This window comes from Schistocerca cancellata, chromosome 4 (genome assembly GCF_023864275.1).
Source record: "Schistocerca cancellata isolate TAMUIC-IGC-003103 chromosome 4, iqSchCanc2.1, whole genome shotgun sequence".
NCBI classification, from domain to species: domain Eukaryota; kingdom Metazoa; phylum Arthropoda; class Insecta; order Orthoptera; family Acrididae; genus Schistocerca; species Schistocerca cancellata.
In genome coordinates, this window is record NC_064629.1 from 596,933,668 (window position 1) to 596,955,035 (window position 21,368).

Consider the following 21,368-nt stretch of genomic DNA (forward strand, 5'->3'; position numbering starts at 1 on the left):
TGTTTTGCTGTTTAATATCTGGTTTTGAAATCTTTGTGTTGCCATTATATAATCTCTCTGAATCCTTTTGGTGCCTCCAGGTCTTCCAAAAACCTTCTCTCATGAGTCTTAAAGCATGTGTTTGTGATGGTTACATTATGCTCTGTAAAAAATTTGATCACACAGCTTCCACTTTCAAACTTTTGCACTAGTCTATGTTCTTCCACTATTTTTCCTTTTCTTTCTTTTCCTACTATCACAGTTAAATTTTCACCTCCCTGAATTATTTTAATAATTTCTTTCATCTCATGTTACACTTTTCATCTGCAGACCTAGTGCGCATTTATACTTCCACCTCTGTGCTGAGTCTTGGCTTTGTGTCTATCTTGGCTGTGATAATGTGTTCATTATGCTGTTTATAGTAGTTCACTGCATTCCTACTCCTACATTACACCTGCACGATTTTGTGGTGGTGATTGGGAGAAATAGTTAAGAGGTGATAGTAGCTCTGAGTGTGCCTCAAGCAAGTAGTATACGACTGTTACTTTGATATACAGAAAAACACCACAAGAGTTTCTGGATGATGCTCCTGTGTGTGTGTAGGAAAGTTGTAGCACTAAAATAAAAATGGTGTGGTGAGCATTGTTGGCTAAGAAGTCTTCAGTCCAATCAAAGATAGTTCCATATTCCATAATTTCATGTTTTGTTCAAAGAACTGAATGCCTTCTGAACGTCAAAAATGCATGACATCAACCTACATGGCCTTACCTAATGTCTTGCAGACTGGATGTGCACTCATAGTGGTTAGTCTAATAATCACTTGTTCTGCAAGACATTATCTATCAACTTTGCATGCAATGAACTTCATATTTATACTCAGTTCTGAGATTTCCCATGCTTTCAAGCAATGTGACATGTGAAATATACATATCAAGAGCTGGAACTGTTTTCAAAAATCAGAAAAAGAGCTACCTGTAAAATATAGCATCTCACACAACCAGAATAAAATTTAATTCACTTTGCATGGTAGAACACACACCCTGTGTGTATGAACAGTCCATTGAGTAAGCTGTGGTAACTGTGGTCAATATCAATTTATATTTTGAATCTGCAAGGGGAGTCAAATGAAAACGAGACAGATTGGAAAAAAGTTAAGTAAACTGTTTATTATTTGAAAGGTAATCAACATAACTGTTAACAGATTTATCCCACTGTGAGACAAGACAGCCAATGCCTTGATGGAAAAATGTTTGCAGTTGCCTATGGAAACACGATTGTGTCCATCTGTGCACCTCTTCCCTCCAAAGCAAATCGATGGCCATGAATGACTTTCCCCAGAGCTCCAAAAAATGTGGAAATCACACGGGGAGAGATCAGGACTGTATGAAGGATGTGTAAGAGCTTTCCAGCAAAACTTGGGTGGGCATTATCATGCAACAGAATGATGCTGTCTGTCAACATTCCTGGATGTTTAGATTTGATTGTGTGCTTCAATTTTTGCAAAGTGTCCACGTATCACTGTGTGTTAATTGTGGTGGCATGTTCTAAACAGTTAATGAGCAGTGGACCCCTGCAGTCAAAGAAAAAGGTCATCACGACTTTCCCGGAGCTGGCATGCATGGCTTTGGACTCTTTTGGTGAGGGTGAATCCATGTGCTTTCACTGTTGGCTCTGAAACTTGCTCTCAGGCTCAAAATGATGACACCGCGTTTCATCTCCTGCAACAGTAAGAGACAGGAAACAATATTCTTCATCTTGGTACCATTCCAGGTGCTGCAGTGATGCTGACACTGTTTTCAACTTATGCTCCTCCATCAGGCTATGGGGAACTCACTACACACAGATTTTCTGGAACTTCAGATGCTCTGTCATGATGACATCAGCGGTACCATGACTGATGCCCAATATGAGTTTAATGTCTTCCATCACCTGCCATCGGTCATTTCTGACAGCACCATTCACTGAAGCAACAACAGAAGGGGTAAACATATGACGAGCCTGTCCTGACCAACTGCTGTCTTTCAGCGACATTCGACCTTCTCGAAATCAATTATTCCATGCAAACACAAGTGCACATGACATACTGTGTTCACCACGCACAGCAGGCATTCAGGCATGAATTTCACTTCCCGACATTCCTTCAGAATTCGAAAACAGCAAAACTCTTTTATGTTCTTTCCCAGCCCCCATAGTGAAGTTGGACACACATACGACTTACTGACCTCATGTTCAGCACATCTAACACAACATGGCCCAACAGACAATGTTTGCGGTGTTCCTCCCTGATTCCCAATACAGGGCACTTCTATGCACACACTTACCTGCGTTCCCATCATCCATGCCATACTCATTATATTGTCTGTCTTGTTTTCATTTGACTGCCCTTTTTTCATTTGACTGTCCCTTATATTAGTTTCACATGTATTGTCCACACAATATACTCTGCATGTATCCATGCATTAATTTAGGAATAGGGAATACCCTCATAGCAATCATTTTTTTCTGATGATTTTACATTTCCCAATGAAATCAGCTATATTCACCATGCCTCTCTGAACTGGGAAACACTGTGGCAAATAATTACAAAAAGTCATTTTAATAAATATATATGTGGAAACTAAACTTCTGTGCACTATATTCCACGAAAGAAATTTGTGTGTTAACTAATAGCTTCATACGCACTACTGAGTTCATGAAACACAACATTTGAACAAATGAACAGTCAACTAGGCTGCAGTTGGCTGTGGTACCTGGGATGTTAGTTATCCAAAAGTATATAGAGCCTTCTAAGAACCTACATGTCATTGTCCGATTTGCATCTCAAGTATTTTATCCAACTGTGATCTAGTTGGCAATTCACTTGTTGAGTAAACTTGTAATAAGGATTTTAGGCATCACCATATGTTAGTGGAGGGATACCATGTATCAGCTTAGTTATCTCCCTGTTATTAATGCCAAATTATTGAAAGGAGTGCAGTGTATCAGATTTACTCACAAGGCCAAGTGGATGCCAATCCACACTGCCATCCAGGGAACAGTGCTTGGTACATTTTGCGTCAAACCTGGCTCCTCTGTGTGGCAGTCAGATATACTGACCACTTGGTCATCATCAAGAGATGCAGAGTGTATTTACACTCAAAACATAATGCCCTCAGTCATATGAAAACTAGATTACTGTCCCCCCCTCCCCCCCCCCCCTCTCTCTCTCATGTGCAGGTGCACACACACACATGCGTGCAACCCCCCTCCCACCCAAACACAAAGTATTTATTAAATTACTTATGCAAACTGCTCGAAATCCTTGTATTCATGAAGAAAAATTTGGTGAGGTTCATGCAGTTACTTACACATCATTATACTGTTATTATTTTGTGTGACTATGCTTTTGTTACAAACTGTTAGTCCTTACAGGCATAGTTACTTATATATTTCATATTCATACCATGTTTCATTTATGTATGTCAGAGGTATCTTGTCGCATCTGTGGTAATGAAACAACCTTTGAACCTAAGATAAAAATTTAACACTGAGAAATGGAAGGTTTTTATTCACAACACTCAGAGAAACTGCATAAACATGTTTTTGTGAGGGTCATCTTTTTCTCTCTTTGAGGAGTGAAGGTAGTATGTGTATATACTCGTGTATAAGGCGACTAATTCTGTACAACAGAACTGGACTAAAAGAACACTATACACAAAATGTGCCTCAGGAAGAATCACAAAACATACAATTATATTTTTAGAAGCCAGCTGTTACAGTTTTAACAATACTCTATTTATTTACAAATGTCAAAATAAATAATCACTATCCACTGTAATTGCCTAGTTTAATAAATGGGAATTATTAAACTTACAAAGAGAATTTAGTTTTGGCACTGTTACATATTTTATTGGGAGGCAGTTTTATGCTAAAAAGGCAGGAAGAATACATTTACACTCACAAATCTTAATTTGATAAATGCATTGTAACACTGTCGAGCTTTTCAGTTCATGTAAACCATACATGGAATTGGAAACAATTTCTGAAACAGAGAAAATAATATGTGCTTTTGGAACTCATTTGGCATTCTGCATTATGCCGAATAACAACAGTTTTTCCATTTCTTTAAATAGTAGGTTTGTATATTAAAATATAAATGGCAGATGATTCGGGTCATATCCTAACACCTCTAACCACATCTCTCTCTCTCTCTCTCTCTCTCTCTCTCTCTCTCTCTCTCTCTCTCTCTCTCTCTCTTCACACACACACACACACACACACACACACACACACACAGAGCAATGCACAAATTAACAAAGAAATGCTCTTAAATGCATGGTTTGGCAATCACAGTAAAATTCTTTTTGATGATATTAGTTAAATAACAGTCTTAACATGATCTGAGCTGAAATACTGAGATCATGGAAACTGAACTGTTTCATATTTCTTAAATATTTACAATTTATGCAGCTAAGAAAAAATAACCACTGAACATAATGTCTTTCATAATTCAGCTGCATTTCAAAGACAAACACCACTAAAATTATAAAATGAGATAAAAATAATAGTGTGTGTGTGTGGTTTTTGAGATTGCAGGATGGGTGTAAGGGACAGGGATGGTCGTTAGTTCTGCAGTTAGGCACACAATTTTTGAATGCATTTACATTATTAATTTCTTTATACACCTGCAACAGATAGAGGTATATGTATGACCCAGTGAAATGGAAAAAAAAGACAAATGTAGTCTCAAAACTCCTTTAGGCCTCTCACAAATATGCAACTTTCATTTGCACAGATAGGGCCTCATTTCACCCAACAGCAAAATTCAGTACAAAATTTTGCACAGCTGTACACAGTTATAGTGTTTTCTTCATTTCACATGTGACAAGACAGAAAAAGACACACTTGAGGATTGTATAAAACTAAGTACTATAATTTTTTCAGTCTAGTCCCATTTTGTTTGTAGAGACCAGTAAACACGTCTCCACAGAAACAAATATGAAATAAATTTTATAGGCATGTTAGTTACAAAGATATTCCATTCTATGTGAATCAGTTATTTGTTATTGCTTATACCTGAGTATATACAGGAAAAATCTTTGAACAAATTGTTGTAATAAAATAAGTAAAAAAGTATGACAGTATATTGTTAGTGTTGCATTCCCTTAAATTCTTTTACTGTACACAATTTATGGACGTGTTTTCAAACTATGTACAAAGAAAATATGTATAATATAAAGTTGACAGCAACAAAGGAATCATTATTTAGCGCCTTAAAATACTGTACATGATAAATAATAATAAAAATCAGTTAATAATATAGATAAAAAGACATCATCTGTCAATGTGCAGCAATATTTCTTGTAAAACCAAGACAAGTTTGTGGACTATTTAGAAACTGTTAAGTAAATGCACACATTTCTTCAATGGCAGTTTACGATTCAGATCACTTAGGAATTTCATAAACAAATGTGCCTACCACAAATGCTGCTGAAAGATATACTTTCTGAATACTGGTCACCTACAAGTAAATTTGTGATATTTTCTGCTTCCATCAGTCACACCACCACAAACATATTACACTGTCTGCTTGGTCAATACAGTATATCAGAGTTTTGATCGAATGGTGGCATAATGTAATCTCCAAAAATTAATTTTCAATGAAAATACTTGTGGTAGCAACAGCGCACACTAAAAAAATTGACATTCACACTGAGCCATGTCCAGTCACACTTCAGTTCCTCAGTGAAACTACATTATGAAGGGCTACAGAAGAATCATCTATCCTGTTTAGAGGAGAATCAAACCAGGAAACCCTCTGATAGATTGGCAGTTATTTGTGCTCTCATTGCTTGCACACTGTTCATTATTTTCTTTTGGTGGCCAACTAACGTAATTCCTAATGCTGTAAGTTCCTTTACAGTCACTCTAACAACTGCATCCATGGTGGTGATTCCTGCTCTTTCAAAATTTTCCAAGTAACGTGCCATCTTGATGGAATTGAGCCATTCCTCAACAGATGTAAACTGGGTCATGTCTGGAGCATCAGGAGCAAGAGGATTTGCTGTCCTGCATCAAGAGAACAAACAACATCAATAATATGCCTACAATTATCTTTTTAGTATATTATATTGCTGTGCACACAAAAATATGATTTCTGCATCTTTATGTGGGTAGGTGGTCAATGCTGTCACTGACTGTGTTACAAGGAGAGAAGGGTTAGAAGTAAAAGAATCTGTCACTACAGGAAATGATACCCCTGGAAGGCTGAAGCCAAGAATCAAAGTGAACTGATACAGCACTCAGGCAACAATCACCAATAGCATCAGAATCAAACAACTAACGGGGAGCTAGGTTTTCTGTAAAAGTGCAACAAATGTAAAATACCCATAACAACAATAATGAGGATGAAGGCAACTACAATGAGTGACTTGGGCAATGAGTAGGAGTAAGGTTTTTGAAGTCTGAGATCTAGATCTTGGTTGACTGATGAAAATATATGCCAAAGGGAAATTTCTTGTCTTCATTGTCCAGAATCATGGCATTGGTTACCTGAAATGTTAAGTACAAAGAGTACACAGGCTCCCCATATTGTTTTGTCACACAATTATAGGAACTGCATCCATTCTCAAGGCCATCCACACATAAAGATACCAAAAGTTTTTTGCCTGTTGCATTGAAAATTCGTCACAATGCTCTCCTGCTGCTGATTTGAGTGTTTTAAAAGCAAGATGTACAAATTTTGTGGATTAATAATGAAAGTGTACTCAGTAAACATGGGAGGATCTTGTTTCAAGTTCATACTTAAAAGTTACTGCCCTGCAGAGCTAAAAAAATAATGTGTTTCCAGCCCAGGTTAGTATGGGAAACAGGAAAGGAATGCTCTTGTAAGATTCTTGTGGTGAATTTTAAATTTTTGAGAATCTACAGGAGCCTTGATATAGTTACTGGAATAGTTGAGATATGCCAAACGTTGAGTAAGTACAAATACACAAACAGCACATCGTTACTTTCATATCTTGCAACTGATCCATTAACTTGCTGGCAAACACAAATTTTATGGCATCTTTATGCTCTTAACAAACAAGTAATTCACCACAAGGAACATTGATGCATTCCCTTACGACTCAGTACTACTCTGGTTTGGAACATTAAAATGGATATAAATTTATGACAGATGCCAGGAAAAAAAGGAGCTGTCTATACAGTTAATTGACAGTACCCTCTTACGTGACATTACACAAAAGGCCTCCATTACATCAAAGGCTTCTGTGTGCTTACTTTGAGTCATTGAGTGCCAACTTCAATTACCAAACTCAAAAAACACACACACACACACACACACACACACTCTCTCTCTCTCTCCCCTCAACCCCTGCTCTCCAAACCATACAAACCTATTGGTCAGTCTACTGTGACCCACCACCCAATGTGAATCTCTACTGCTTCTTCATATACTTCCCTTCTAGCCCATGTAATTCAAACTTATACTGGACCCATTTCTCGTGTCACACCCCCTGACCCTTACTCTAAACTGGCACATTCCTAAACTTTCAATGTATGTGTCTCTATTGTCCGTGCACCACTCCACCTTGTTCACAACTGACCTCAAATACAACACCTACAACTCTTTTGTTTACTCTGTATTTTCTTGTCTCTCATAACACCTACAACCCTTCTCTCTCAGACTTCTTTTTTCACATCTTCTCTCAAACTCCCAAGTTGGGTTTGTTGGTCTTAAAAATTTATCTTCACTACTGTAAATTTAACTTATACTGGAACCATTTCCTGTTTCACACCCCCTGATCCTTCCTCTAAAGGGGTCATCATACACAGAGGAAGAAAACACTTTCCAATTAAATATCTGAACCTACCTCTCAGGGTTTCCCAACTAACAATTTCCATTCTATACTATGAGTACTGCTATTGTGGTCATTAGATTTGTTATACTTTTAGTTTTCTTTCCCGGACCATGTCTTTTTACTTTCGGTCCGTCTGCTCATCACCATACTAGTATTAATCTTAATTCTTCAATTTTTCATAATTACAATCATTAAGAAGGCCCGACAGTTACTCCTTCTAATTAACATCTCAGTGTTGCTGCACTTAACTTGATTTTATGTTATGAATAGTTCCTTTTTATATTTGATGTTTAGTTATAGGCTTGGCCTTTTCCTCTCTTATTCTGTTTCATTTCTGCTTCCAGATTAAGATACTTGACCCCCACAAGGTCAAGACAATTAATTTTTTTGGATGTGCTTGTCTGCTTTGCCACGGTTGTCATTATTGTTAGTGAATACAATCTCCTTCTATTTTTAAAGGAAAATGAAGGGTTTATCTTCTGTCCATGATGTGGCCATTAGAGATGAAATGTAAGCTGGAATGGAAAAAAGGTAGGGAAGGAAATGGTCCATGTCCTTTTTTGTAAAGGCCCATCCAGACATTTGCCTTGAGCAATTCTGGGAATCCACAGAGAACCGTAAGTTGGATGGCAGGATGAGGATTTGAACCATGCTCCTCCATAATCCAAGTCCAATGCTTCTTTTCTTTTGTTTTATGCAGCTACTGCTATCTCTCTTTTTATTCAGTGATGTTTCAACTCCCTTTTTTCTTTATTTTTAAGTGCATTAATGTTTAGACCTAATTTACTGATGCCAGTGATCCAGTGACAACAAAACACACTGATGAACTATTCGCCAATCAGTTCTCCTCCAGATACTAATGTGTTGAACACCATAACAAAACTTTGGAACTGGATCAGTATTCTAATTTAAATTATAGTGGAAAACAATGTAAGAATACTTTTTGCACACTTCTATGGTAAAATGTTCCATTACATCTATCCTGCAAGCTCAGCTCATGAACTAGACACTAAAGTGGCAAAAGTCATGGGATACCTTCTAACATCACACTGGACCACTGTAGTGCAGCAACTCGGCATGACATGGACTCAACTAATCATTGGAAGTTCCCGGTAGAAATATTGAAATGTGCTGTCTCTATAACTGTCCATAACTGCGGAAGTGTTGCTAGTGCAGGAGTTTGTGTATGAACTGACCTCTTGATTACATTCCATAAATGTTCGATGGGATTCGTGTCAAGCGATCTGGGTGGCCAAATCATTCACTCAAATTGTCCAAGAATGTTATTCAAACCAATAAGGAGCAACTGCGGCCCAATGACGCAGAGCACTGTCATACAAAAAATTCCATTGTTATTTGGGAACAACAATGGCTGCAAATTGTCTCCAAGAAATCAAACGTAACTACTTCCAGTCAATGATCGATTCACATGGACCACAGGACACAGTCCATTCCATGTAAACAAAGCCCATACCATTATGGAACCACCACCAGCTTCCACAGCACCTTGTTGACAACTTGGGTCCACGGCTTCGTGGAGTCTGCGCCACACTCGAACCCTACCATCAGCTCTTACCAACTGAAATCAGGACTTATCTGAACAAGCCATGGTTTTCCAGTGAACTGGGGTTCAACTGATATCGTCATAAGCCCAGGAGAGGCATTACAGGCGATGACATACTGTTAGCAAAGGTACACGACCTGCTGCCGCAGCCCACTGATGCAAAATCTCATCACACTGTCCTAATGGATACACTCGTCGTACATCCCACATTCATTTCTGTGGTTATTGCACACAGTGTTGTGTGTCTGTTAACACTGACTGCTCTCTGTCGTTAAGTGAAAGCTGTCTGCCACTGTGTTGTCCATGGTTAGAGGTAATGTCACGTTCAGAGTCTGTTAATTCCCATCTTGCACCAATAATCACATCAGAAACCTTTTCATATGAATCAGCTAAGTACAAATGAGAGCTCCGCCAATGCACTGACTTTTTATATCTTGTGCACGCAACACTACCACCATCTGTATGTGTGCATATCGCTATTCCATGACTTTTGTCAACTCAGTATATAAAACACCTGTGAGAAGAAGAAGAAGAAAATTATGCACTTTTGAGTTTGCAGAGATGTTGAAAAGATGGAAGAAAAATGCTATGTCACTTGATTCAAAATAAGACATTTACGAATATGGCTACAACTGAATTTTAAAAAAAAGTTTTGATACTTCATCTAAACTAGGATTTTGTGCAATTCACACTTTCCTCTGATGTCTAATACACATTTCTAAAAATGAGATTATACAAGGTTTCTCACATTGATGTCTGCACTACTTTCCAGAGTATTTCATGGGTACACCAACATGTTTGTGCTCCTGATGTGTTTACTATTTTTCAATATTGTATGAGGGGTTATGAGGGGAAAATGTAATTACATTTTTCCATATCCCTCCACAAATAATTATGCCAGTTGTCTGGCTTGCCCTGCAACTCGCGAAGTAAATTTGTGTGTGTAAACAGCCTTCGCTTAAGCTGCCACTGTCTAGACAATTTTGACTGGTCTTTCTGCTTCTTGCAATGTTTTTGCAACAAGGGTTGCAAACACAGATTGTAATAGAATTTCTTCCATTACAAATTTCTGAATAAATAAAATTAACTTTGAGGTTATGACAGCCTAGTCACTTGCCACTGAATTTCTTTTCTAGACCAACAGTTGCCAGTAGACAGTAGACTGGGATTTGTGTCATGTGAACACACCACATTTCTAGTGATTTATTGCATGCACAGACATTTGTACAGACATCTGTGCAGACAGACTGTTGCATGTGGATGGGCCTTTAGTGGAAAAAGTTGATAACTTTAGGTACCGAGGATGAAAAATTACTAGTAATATGACATGTAATCAAGAAACAAAAACAAAAATAGTTATTGCAAAAGAAATGTTTTACAGATGGAATATATTCTGTGGTACATTAAGTAAAAAATTACAGAAAAGATTAGTGTGTTTTGTATGGTGTGTTGCTCTGTATGGTATGAAAATTTGGACACTGAGGTGGAGAGATGAAAAAATTTTAGAGGCATTTGAGATGATGATCTGGAGAAGCATGGAACATGTGAAATGGACAGATAAAATAAGAAATGTTATTGTATTACAAAGGGTGAAAGAGAAGAGACAAAAACTGGAAACAATTATGAGGAAAAGAAATTGACTAGGTGACTGCATGAGCAGAGACTGCAAAACGAAAGAAGCAACAGAAGGAATGGTAACTGGAAAGAGGCCCAGAAGTAGAAGGAGATACTAGTTAATTGGCAACATCAACATAAATGCATCATATGCAGTTATAAAAAGGACATTGGAAAATCAAGAGGACTGGAGACTGCTGAACTGCCAAATGGGCAGAACACTCATCATCATCACCTTCATATTAAATGTGCATAAAATAAAATATCTCAGACATATTAAGAACTACCAATCCTATTACTTTTGATACAAAAACACTAACGAAAGCTAGTCAGTCACTGTTTTCTATCATTTCACTCCCTCTGTTCATACCAGAATGCTTTAAAATGTTCTGCACAATAGCAAAATTTGTTAAATATACACCTAAGCAGTTATATAGAACTTTCATTCAGTGAAGTAATTTCAGAAATTAAATAATATGTGCAATGTTTGCATCTATGTGTGATTTTGTAATTACAAATTAATTACAAGGAAGCTTGGAAACTACTTAAAAATAAAAACTAAAAAAAACCTTTGTTTCAGACCTAACACTGCAAAGGGCTCAAACTCAAAGTTTAAAACATTTTGCATATGTATGTTTGAAGTCTAAGGCTACAAAGACGGATACTGATGAACACAAATCATTATAAGGCAATTATTACCATATCCAAATCACATTCTATACTAGCAAAAATCAACATTCTACACAAGAAGTTAATATATGTTGATAAAATAAGGTCTGATGCTATTTTAACCATACAACTCAGACACCACTAGGGTATGTGAGAAACAGTAAATGACCTGTGCAAGTCTGCCAAGGCATATCAGCTCACTGATTCCTACATAACATGTATATAGTTCATTTTTGTAAATTAATGACATAACTTTTTATGATTTTTACTTTCCGTGAGACCATAATAATTCTGAATACCACCTATCTTCAATTTCATAAACCACCGCCACCTCTACCACAGAGTCATCTAGGCAGCTAAGCAGCAGGATTTATCTAAGTGGCATGATTATAAACCTCCAAATGGTATGCAGTGACTATTCTTTTTGGTACAAGGAGACTAATTGGCTTATTAATTGCAATTTTTGAGAACATATTCTATATAAACAATAAATGACATATCCACCATGTAATTTCAGCAAATCCTGTTTGGTTTTGATTCAGAAAATTATTTGGGAAGGATACACCTTTGCAAGCTGCATTGGGTGCTACATGTGTCCAAGTTTTTGTTATTTTTGGATTTTTGCTTTGAACATGGAGGTCTCACTAACGGTTCTACAATCAAAGGTTACTTTTGTTCAACACAGAACATTAACATCACATTTCTGTAGTAATATGTGTACAATGGAAACTTTTTTGATTCATTCTGCATACTATCAACAATGATTGCACTCAATTTCTGCCTTAAGAGGCAGTGCAATCTGAAAGTCAGCTTATAATGTGAATATATAACAATCAAGCAATAACAGTTTCATACTTAAAATAAAATAAAATCTTGTCACAGCAAGGAATGGTGGGAAATCCGTTAACATAGTAATAATACTATTATCAATAATAATAATAATAATAATAATAGTAATACTAGCAGTACCAATTGGAAAAAGAAGTAAAAGGTGTAACCACTGTTTTGTTTGACTTTTACAAATGATTTCGCTAACTTTTCTAACAAAATACAAGAAATGATCAGTCCTCTTGAGGATTTCCATCAAACTGCAGCCACAACTGGACTCAAATCTCATGATTAAACACCCAATATGTGGACCAACAATTAATAGCGTAATTTGAGAGGATAATTCAAGTACACAAATTCAAATATTCTGGAGAAATATTTCAACCTTCATAATTAAGTCATTAAACTAATAAGGAGAAAACATTCAAGCTTAAAAGAGCCCACAGAATCTCTTTGAATGGATGCAGCAATAAATCAATACACAAAATGTGAAATCTAGACACTGCCACACTCTAAGGCAGAAGCATTATATGAATTGGAAACTGGAAGCAGATTGCTAAATGAAGACACGGCCAAAAAGGGAGATAACTCCTAATGAACGTTTTCATCCATTTGCACAATGACAACATTAATGGCAAGAAATTTGACAAATTATACTGATACAGAAATAAAATCTTTGACACATTCAGGAAGAGTTGTTCAAGTTAACAGAATGAACAGTTTTCGACTGACCAACAGAACTTGCAACATCCCTCTCTCAATGGCAGTAAAGAACAACTGGCTACTTGAAACTGAAGATGTCTACAAGGAAATGAGAACAACAAAGGATGTTTTAAAGGGCAGAACTTAATTTAGAATTTTAACTGATAACAAACAATTTATGAAAAAATGGTCAATTACAGGGTGGCACATGAAATGTGTTACCATTTTGCTTTTGAATATAAACTTTATTGTCAATACAATCTGAAAGGAACATATACTACAATGAAGAGCCGTCCATGGCGATTTGTTCTAACTCAGCACATGCTCAATATGTCCACCATTTCGTTTCCTAACTTCCTTCAAAGGAACACTGAAGGTAGTGATTACCCTACGGCACATGTCTTCCGTAATTTCACTGCAAGCTTGAAGACTAAGTCTTCTGAGCTCCGTTAAATCATGTGGACGTTTCGGGAAAATTTTTTCCTTTAGGTACCCCCAAAGAAATAAGCCACATGGATTGATGTCTGGACTATTGGGGGGCCAATTTTGTCTGTTGTTGAAGCGAACTGGAAACTTGAGTGAAATGATCCGTTTGTCGAAATGCTCGTGTAAAAACTCCAACACAGTGTTTGCAGTATGTGGCCTTGCTCCATCTTGCATGAACCACTGCGTGTTGAAGAGCAAGGCAGTAGCAAAAAGCTGTGGAATGAAGCTATTGCGAAGCATGCGCAAATAATGCTTGCTGTTCACAGTTTCTTCAAAGAAAAAGGGTCCAGTAAGTCCGTGACTGGAAATTGCTGCTCACGCTGTAATCCTCAGAGCATAATGTTGTCCTTCATGAAGCACTTGTGGGTTTTCAGTGGCCCAAAAGCATACATTTTGTTTGTTAACCACACTGTCTAAATGAAACTGCGCCTCATCTGAAAACCAAACGTTGTTGAGAGTTTCTTCCCTATCCTCCGCCCACTGAGCAAACAGTAGTCTCTGCTGCTTGTGTTCTTCAATGAGCTTCTGTGCACAGGTCATCTTGTATGGGTACATATGGAGGTCACTTTTAAGATTGCGTTGAACAGAGCATCTGGATATTCCCAGTTGCACTGCTGCCTTTCTACACGATTTCCCGGGACTTCTCTGTACAGCAACTCTTACTGCTTCAATATTCTCCGGCGAACAAACAGGCTTAGGTTCAGGTCGCTTCACTTCCAATACTGTTCCTTCCTGTACAAATTTATCGTACAACCTGTGGATGGTCTTCTTGCAAGGGACCCATCGTGTGTTAAACTGTTGTCGAAAACGCCTCTGAGTCACAACAAGGCTTTTTGTTTCATGAAAAAGTAACACAATTGCTGATCATTGCTGCGTCGTCAGTCTTCCATTGTCAGCCATTGCTGCTTACTAGTCTCCTAGCGGCAGTATCATGAATTACACGTCATTTCGTAACTCTTTTTTTTTTTCCAAGCTCTGCTGGTACTGCTGTAGAGATCCCATCGGGATATCTAATGTGCGTCATAAATTGTGAAAGAAACAAATGGTAACACATTTCGTGCGCCACCCTGTATATCTAATAACACTTGTAGAGAAGAACACATCAGAAATGCAGCAAAAAGATGAAAATATTCCAAGAAGAAGGAAGAAATAAGCTGCTTAAAGCTACTTGCATTTCTCAGTTAAATACTGCAATAATAATAATAATGTATTTTTAATTAATAATGGAAAAGGCATATGGCTAACTGCACTTCAGAACAAGAGAAATTAATCTGCTAATTTAGTTATACACAATGGACAAACATGAGTAATGTGTTTTTGTACCTCCTTCAGTCTACTGTGCAACTGTGATTCCTTACAGGGTGCTGTAATGGACCTGATGATAGAGGCCTGGTCACTGTCCTTCTGTGGTAGGCAGGCAGTCACTAACCAAATAGAGGCAACCCCCCCCCCCCCCTCCCCTCACCAGTACAACAGGAAGCCTCTACCAGATGTGAGCCACCAATGTGAAATGAATGAAACGCAATCTGTTAAGGGAGAGAACGCTCGCTGTAAGTGCCTTTTAGAGTTTGCATGTGCATGTAGCACTTTTTGAGTGGGTGGGTGTGCGAGATCAGTAACAAAGGAGGAGGAGGAGGGAGTGACAAATGGACAGAACACAAGATATCTATTCTTAATTGGCAATATGGAGCTTGCCCAGTGAAGGAATTCCTGCAACAATAAGGCTGACACGTGATCATCCAGCTGTGGCCATTGTAGACATCACAGAACATTTAACAAGAATAATGAACACCAATTTTGTAATGAACAATAATTTTGATTGGCTGGAAGAAGAATATAAGCTAGAGAATCATGTATGTGGTCACACCGAGGGAAAAAGTTCTGGAGCATGTGAGGAAATATCATCCTGGTGGACACTTTTGATTGTACCAGGAATGAAGACATTTGTTGTCCAGATGGAAAAGGGGAGACCTCCTGCTGAGGGGCAAGAGATGATACTTGGTTGATGAGCACCTTTTGCCATGCCACCAATGTGGGAGACCCAGCTCTGGCCACCATGAGACATGCCTCACCCGACAACTACATGCTGCTACCGAGGTGCCACTAGCCGTCTGCAGCGCACCTTGCTCTGTGCTGGTAAAACGCACTACACCTCTAAGTCCACCTGCCAGTTCTGTTTGTCTGATAGCCACCATGATTTAAACACCCAAGTAACGGCCCTCAGAACACTGTAATTGATAATGGGCAAATTATCATTTCCTTCTTCCTGAGTAAAAGTAACTGGTAAATTGTATTTGAGTAACCACAGTCCAAAGGCATTTCTGTTTCTTAAAATAAATTCTTATGACTGATCTCCTTACATTCTTGTTGCTGGCCTTCCTAATCCTTTGATACAATTTGCAATTGCCGAACTCAAGTCTGACATAAGCTACAGCAATTCGTTTTTACTAATATGCATGTGCCACACTCGAGTGACATTCAAGATATAGTGATTCCTTTGATTTAATACACAAATGCCACACTCATGTGCCATTTTATAACATATATTGTATCAATTTCAACCACCACAGTGTTTTTGAATTGCTTCCAGATGAATCCTGTACAATTTTCTGGAATGAAAGATTAAATTTACACCAAATTCTCCGCTCTAAAGCAAACTACATATTATATACACGGAATGAATATTTCATTCTGTAGCTGAGTGAGTACTTTTATAAAACATCCTAGTAGATTAAAGCTATGTGCCAAACAGAAGCTCAAAAAGGAAGAGTCAGCATTCAAATATTGATCTGGCACACAGCTTTAATCTGTATGCAAGTAACTATATGTGCACAAATTATTTACTTTTGGTGACTATCTTGGCCATGGAAGGCGAAGGCACTCTTATCATTATCAAACTACGCATGCCATGGAAGGCGAAGGCACTCTTATCATTATCAAACTATGCATGATCAGAGATATTAGTCAGAATAATAGCCTCATTGTCTTGAAATGTAGCACTTTTTGAGTGTGTGTGTGTGTGTGTGTGTGTGTGTGTGTGTGTGTGTGAGATGGAGGGAATTTCACTGTAGCGTGAACTTGGTTACCTAAAATATCAACACAAACCTGGTTCTTTCAGGGACAATTATATAAAGCTGTTGATTCTAGAACAACACAGAAAATGACCTCAGATCAAACTGAACTCAAACATATCTGTTGTATAAACACTGGACCTAAACTATACAACAAATTTCCACAAGAATCCAAAGACAAAAGTGAAATACATGCCTTTAGGAATACCCTAAAAAATTATCTGTCACGGGTGTGTTTTTATACCGTAAATGTATGATGTATAAATTTTGCTGACAATTATACTAATGATTAATTACTACAATTAAGAGGCATTTTAAAATTAGTCCAAAATAAATATTATGTACAAACATGTAACACAGTAAGGCAAATAAAGTATGCATCTATTTATGTGTTGAAATTGTGTATGTTTACATATCTATGTATCTGTACTGTACATATTCTTGTGTTGGCGACACCCACACAATTTATATTGTCTACTGATGGATAAATTAATTAATAATATCACCATGAAGAGGATCATCTTTCACTGGCAAAATTTCGTAATCATGTCAACTTCAACTGTAATCGTTAGTTCACAACTTAGTGAAGTTACAAAATAATGGTTTTGTTTTGAGCAAATATGAGTTTAAAAGAAGTAAATAATAATTATTAACCCAAAAAAGACAAGTAATCATATAAATATGCCATCCTCATGCTGCTGAAGCTCACAATATTTCTTTAGGGGTGTAAGATTAGGTTAAGAAATTATTGACTATGTAAGTGATGAGTGCAGATAATAACTGTTCTTATGACAATTCTTGAAGATGACTTGTAATTAATGTGATCAGTTTAAGGCATTTTATACATACTTTAGTGGCACTGTAAGACAGGGAAAATTGAAATATTTGTAGTAAAGTTAAGCAAGTGGAGTTTGCCAGCAGCCAAAACTGATTGAACATCTCTTACAAAAATGTTCTCCACTCTAGACTAGCAGTAACTACACAATCCACCTTAAATTTTTAAATACAGGTTGTTCCATTTATCTGATGACCACATGCGCAGGGTTGTGTTTGCCAGCCACCAGAGCCATGCAGGCTGATTGAATGGGATGCCCATCTCCCTGTAAATGATGCACTATGCACCTAATCAGGCAGTGTCACTCGAACAGCGGGGCAAGACTGAATTATTCCATTCCACAATAAGTGTTCATTTACAATTAATGTGTGTGTACACAGTCTGCTTGTATTGTCCAGAGATTGTTTGAACACAAGTTTCCAGGTGCTTAAATTCTGAGTTGTGGTGTAATTCACAAATTAGTGAATAAATTTCGTGAGACGGGAAGTGTTCATGACAGGGAGCATAAATGACAACATACAGAGCTCACAGAAGTTGATCTCGATGCTACTGCATACCAAATGGAAAATTCCTCTAAAAGTCTCTTAGATGTCTTTCACAGCAAAAAAATTTCTTGCACCTCTGTACAAAGAGCTGCTATATTACTTGGGCTAATGTCCTACAAAATAACAGTAGTGCAAGAACTTAAAGCTGGTGATCCTGTGCACAGGGTCAGGTTTTGCAAATTGGTTTTGAAAACAGTGCATGACGGTGAAATGGATCCTTACCTCATGCTGTTTTCAGATGAGGCTTGGTTTCATTTGCAGAGGTATGTTAATTCCCCAAACTATCAACACTGGAGCACCAATAGGCTTATTTTTCTTCATGAGGAATCCCTTCACGATCAGAATATAGGAGTGTGGTGAGCAGTTAGTGGTGACAGAATAACAATACCAAATTTTTCAGTGACACAGTTAACAGTGAAAGATACAAGCAAAACATTTTGCAACTGTTTTTAATGAACTCGAGGAAAGAGAATGAAGCTTCCATGTGTTTTCAGTAGGCTTCAGCAATGGGTCATACAGCGAATATTTCTTTGCGTACAATTCACAATATGTTCCATGACAGAGTTATTCACAACAATATCTAGCCCACTCAAAGTCCCTATTTAACCATGTGTGATTTCTATTTGCAGGGAGCACCAAAGGATAAAGTGTACACAACAAATCTGCACACATTACAGCAACTCAAGGATAATATCCATGAGTCAATTAATTCAATTTCCCAAAAAGAATTACATTGTGTGATGAATAATTTCTTGAGTAGATGTCAGAAATGGATGGAAAACAGTAACAGTTGGGTGACATGGCATCTGATTCATTGGGCAACAGAGCGTTCGCTGCCTGCCATCTATTGAGCTGTGCATATGGTCAACAGATAAATGGAAACCCTGTATACAACAAGTGCTTAAACTGTGACCCCAACTGCATGCAGGTTGATGAATAAGACTAGTTGTATGCATATGTAAGTATATTTGTAATTATCAAGCAGTGATTCTGTGTCTGCATGCTGGAATAAGATCCAAAGAATCTCAGGTTTGATTCCACGCCAGTTCTTGGAATTTTTTTTCCCCACTTGTGACTTCTTTTACCTCAGGCCGTGTTTGCGCAAAATGTTGAGTTATTTAAGTGTAGGACTCAAGAGTAAAACTAAATCACACCACAGTTATTATTGCAACATTTGACTTGCACAATAAAATATTGCTATTAGTCCATCAGATGAGGAGCCTGAAACAGATGACACTATTTTTAACAGATGACACTATTTGCTATGAGAGGAGTCTAAGAAGAAATTATAGCACCAACAGAAAATAAAGCTAACATGTGTCACAATACAATGAGGACAGCATTTATGAACAATGTATTAATGTAAAAAAGTTGCAAAATTGGAATTTATCTGCAAAGTGTCAGTTTGAAAGCCCGATTACATTTACATTTCTTTTAGTTCCAGTACTTTAATTTCCCTATCTACTTTCAGTGTTACCATTCGTATTTCATGTTCCCCAAGCTATACTATTCTTTTATTTTATGTTTGCACTCCATGCATTGTAATCTTCTTTCGTAAAATTGTTATTTCACATCAAGAAAATTTACTGTTCTTTTTGTTTTTTGAGACACATTCCTAACTTTGTAGGTTCTATAACAGAATCCTGATTTGTGTGATCCACATCCACCTGTAAGCAGGGGTTATTTTTAGTTCAAAATATGTGATTTACTGCTGTCACAATTAACTTACACTATCATTATTACCAACTCAACATAAACACCCTCTCCTTTAGCGTCACTATCATCAATGAGGAGAACAATATTTTCATTTGAAGTTACAACCATTTACTCATTTACTGATGTGAAGGAAGTGCAACCTTTAGTGTTGTTTAAATCTGTATTGGAAATTAAGAGGAATAAGCGTATTAAAACTTTGGGATGAAAATCTGTGTTGTCACCATAGGGATTGTGAACAAGAATAAACTGGGGCTTATGGATTGCAGTTAGCTTCTGCACATCTTCTGTGACAGTAGGCCTCACAAAAATACTACTTCCAGTTTTATGCATTTCAACCTTGAAAAGTTTTTACAATGTTTCTGCTCCAGTTTACACAGCACACGTAATTACACAGAGATGAAATATAATACTTGTAAAGTGCATCTTTGAGTTAAATCCTGTCATCTGTGAATGCTTTCTAAGTACTTTCCTTAATTTTGACAAATCACTTTTTCAGTCACATTCTGTTCCTACATTCTGTGACTTGGGAGTCGACAGCAACTGCTTTCAACATATTTTCTTTGTTGGCTGTAGTAACTTTATCAGTTTTTTGCCTTTTATTGCATCTTTATGCTAACCCAATGCAATTTCCTGCAACAAATCTTTTTCAGCCAGGGAGAAGTCTAAAGATCACTCCTTTTCTGCTTACTTTCCCTTTATAACATGTCATCTTTGATAATAAATACTGTGTCTTTTATTATGTACGATTAATATCTGCAGTCAAAATGTGATAATCATGTTGACAGCTGATTTTAGAAGTGTTGTCAAGCATGTTAATGCTAACTTACAAGGGAATGGTCAGACTTGTCATGCCGAAACATGTATTGCTTTTTTTAGCACTGTTATTTAACTGTGCAAAAAGGTCTGTATGCAAAATTGTAGCTGCTGACATGAACTGGAAGTCACCTAAAAAAAATCACGAACATGGATGTGTTTCCTGCTTGGCGCTTGCAGTGACGGCTGGCCACCCCTGGAAATGGCGAGTTGCGAGCGTTGTGCGCATGGTCTGGAAGTGCAGCCGTCTTATCGCGGCGTTCACTAAAGAGGAATATCGCTGCACGGTTTTGGTGGGAAGGGGAAACGAATATACGTTTCTGTGGCATGCACGTCCTTTTAATTTCTGGTACGTATTTCGAAACATACCGTCCTGAAACTGGTTAGAAATGTGAAAGATGTTCTGTACATGTTCATCTATACTCCGCAAGCCACTTTACGGTGACCATTCAATCTCCCCTCACAGGTGATGGCGAACCCTGTAAATGGTTTGCTGCTTGCCATGGAGATATACCACAGACGCCAAATGAAGCAATCAACAGAAAACACGCGTGAAGACTATGTGTTGTGCGACATGGTTGTTAAACTTCTAGACGAGCATGTAAATGGCGCAGACATGTGGCTAGAAACAACTGAAAAACTCGATATTGCAGACTGTGAATCTACAGACGGCGAAGACACCGACGAAAGTTGTACTTATGAAGA

General features: G+C 37.5%; 1 protein-coding gene across 6 annotated transcripts in view; it reads right to left on the minus strand.

Moving 5' to 3' along the window:
• Positions 1-3,506: 3,506 nt before the first annotated feature.
• LOC126183210 (ephrin type-B receptor 1-B) overlaps positions 3,507-21,368 on the minus strand; it is a 363,595-nt gene continuing 345,733 nt past the window's right edge. For 5 of the 6 annotated variants that reach the window (XM_049924992.1, XM_049924990.1, XM_049924988.1 and 2 more), the window contains one exon: positions 3,507-6,027. In XM_049924992.1, the coding sequence (XP_049780949.1) occupies positions 5,760-6,027 (268 nt within the window). In that variant the 3' untranslated portion in view covers positions 3,507-5,759. The remainder of the gene's footprint in view (positions 6,028-21,368) is intronic. The other variant, XM_049924993.1, reaches the window with a different exon arrangement.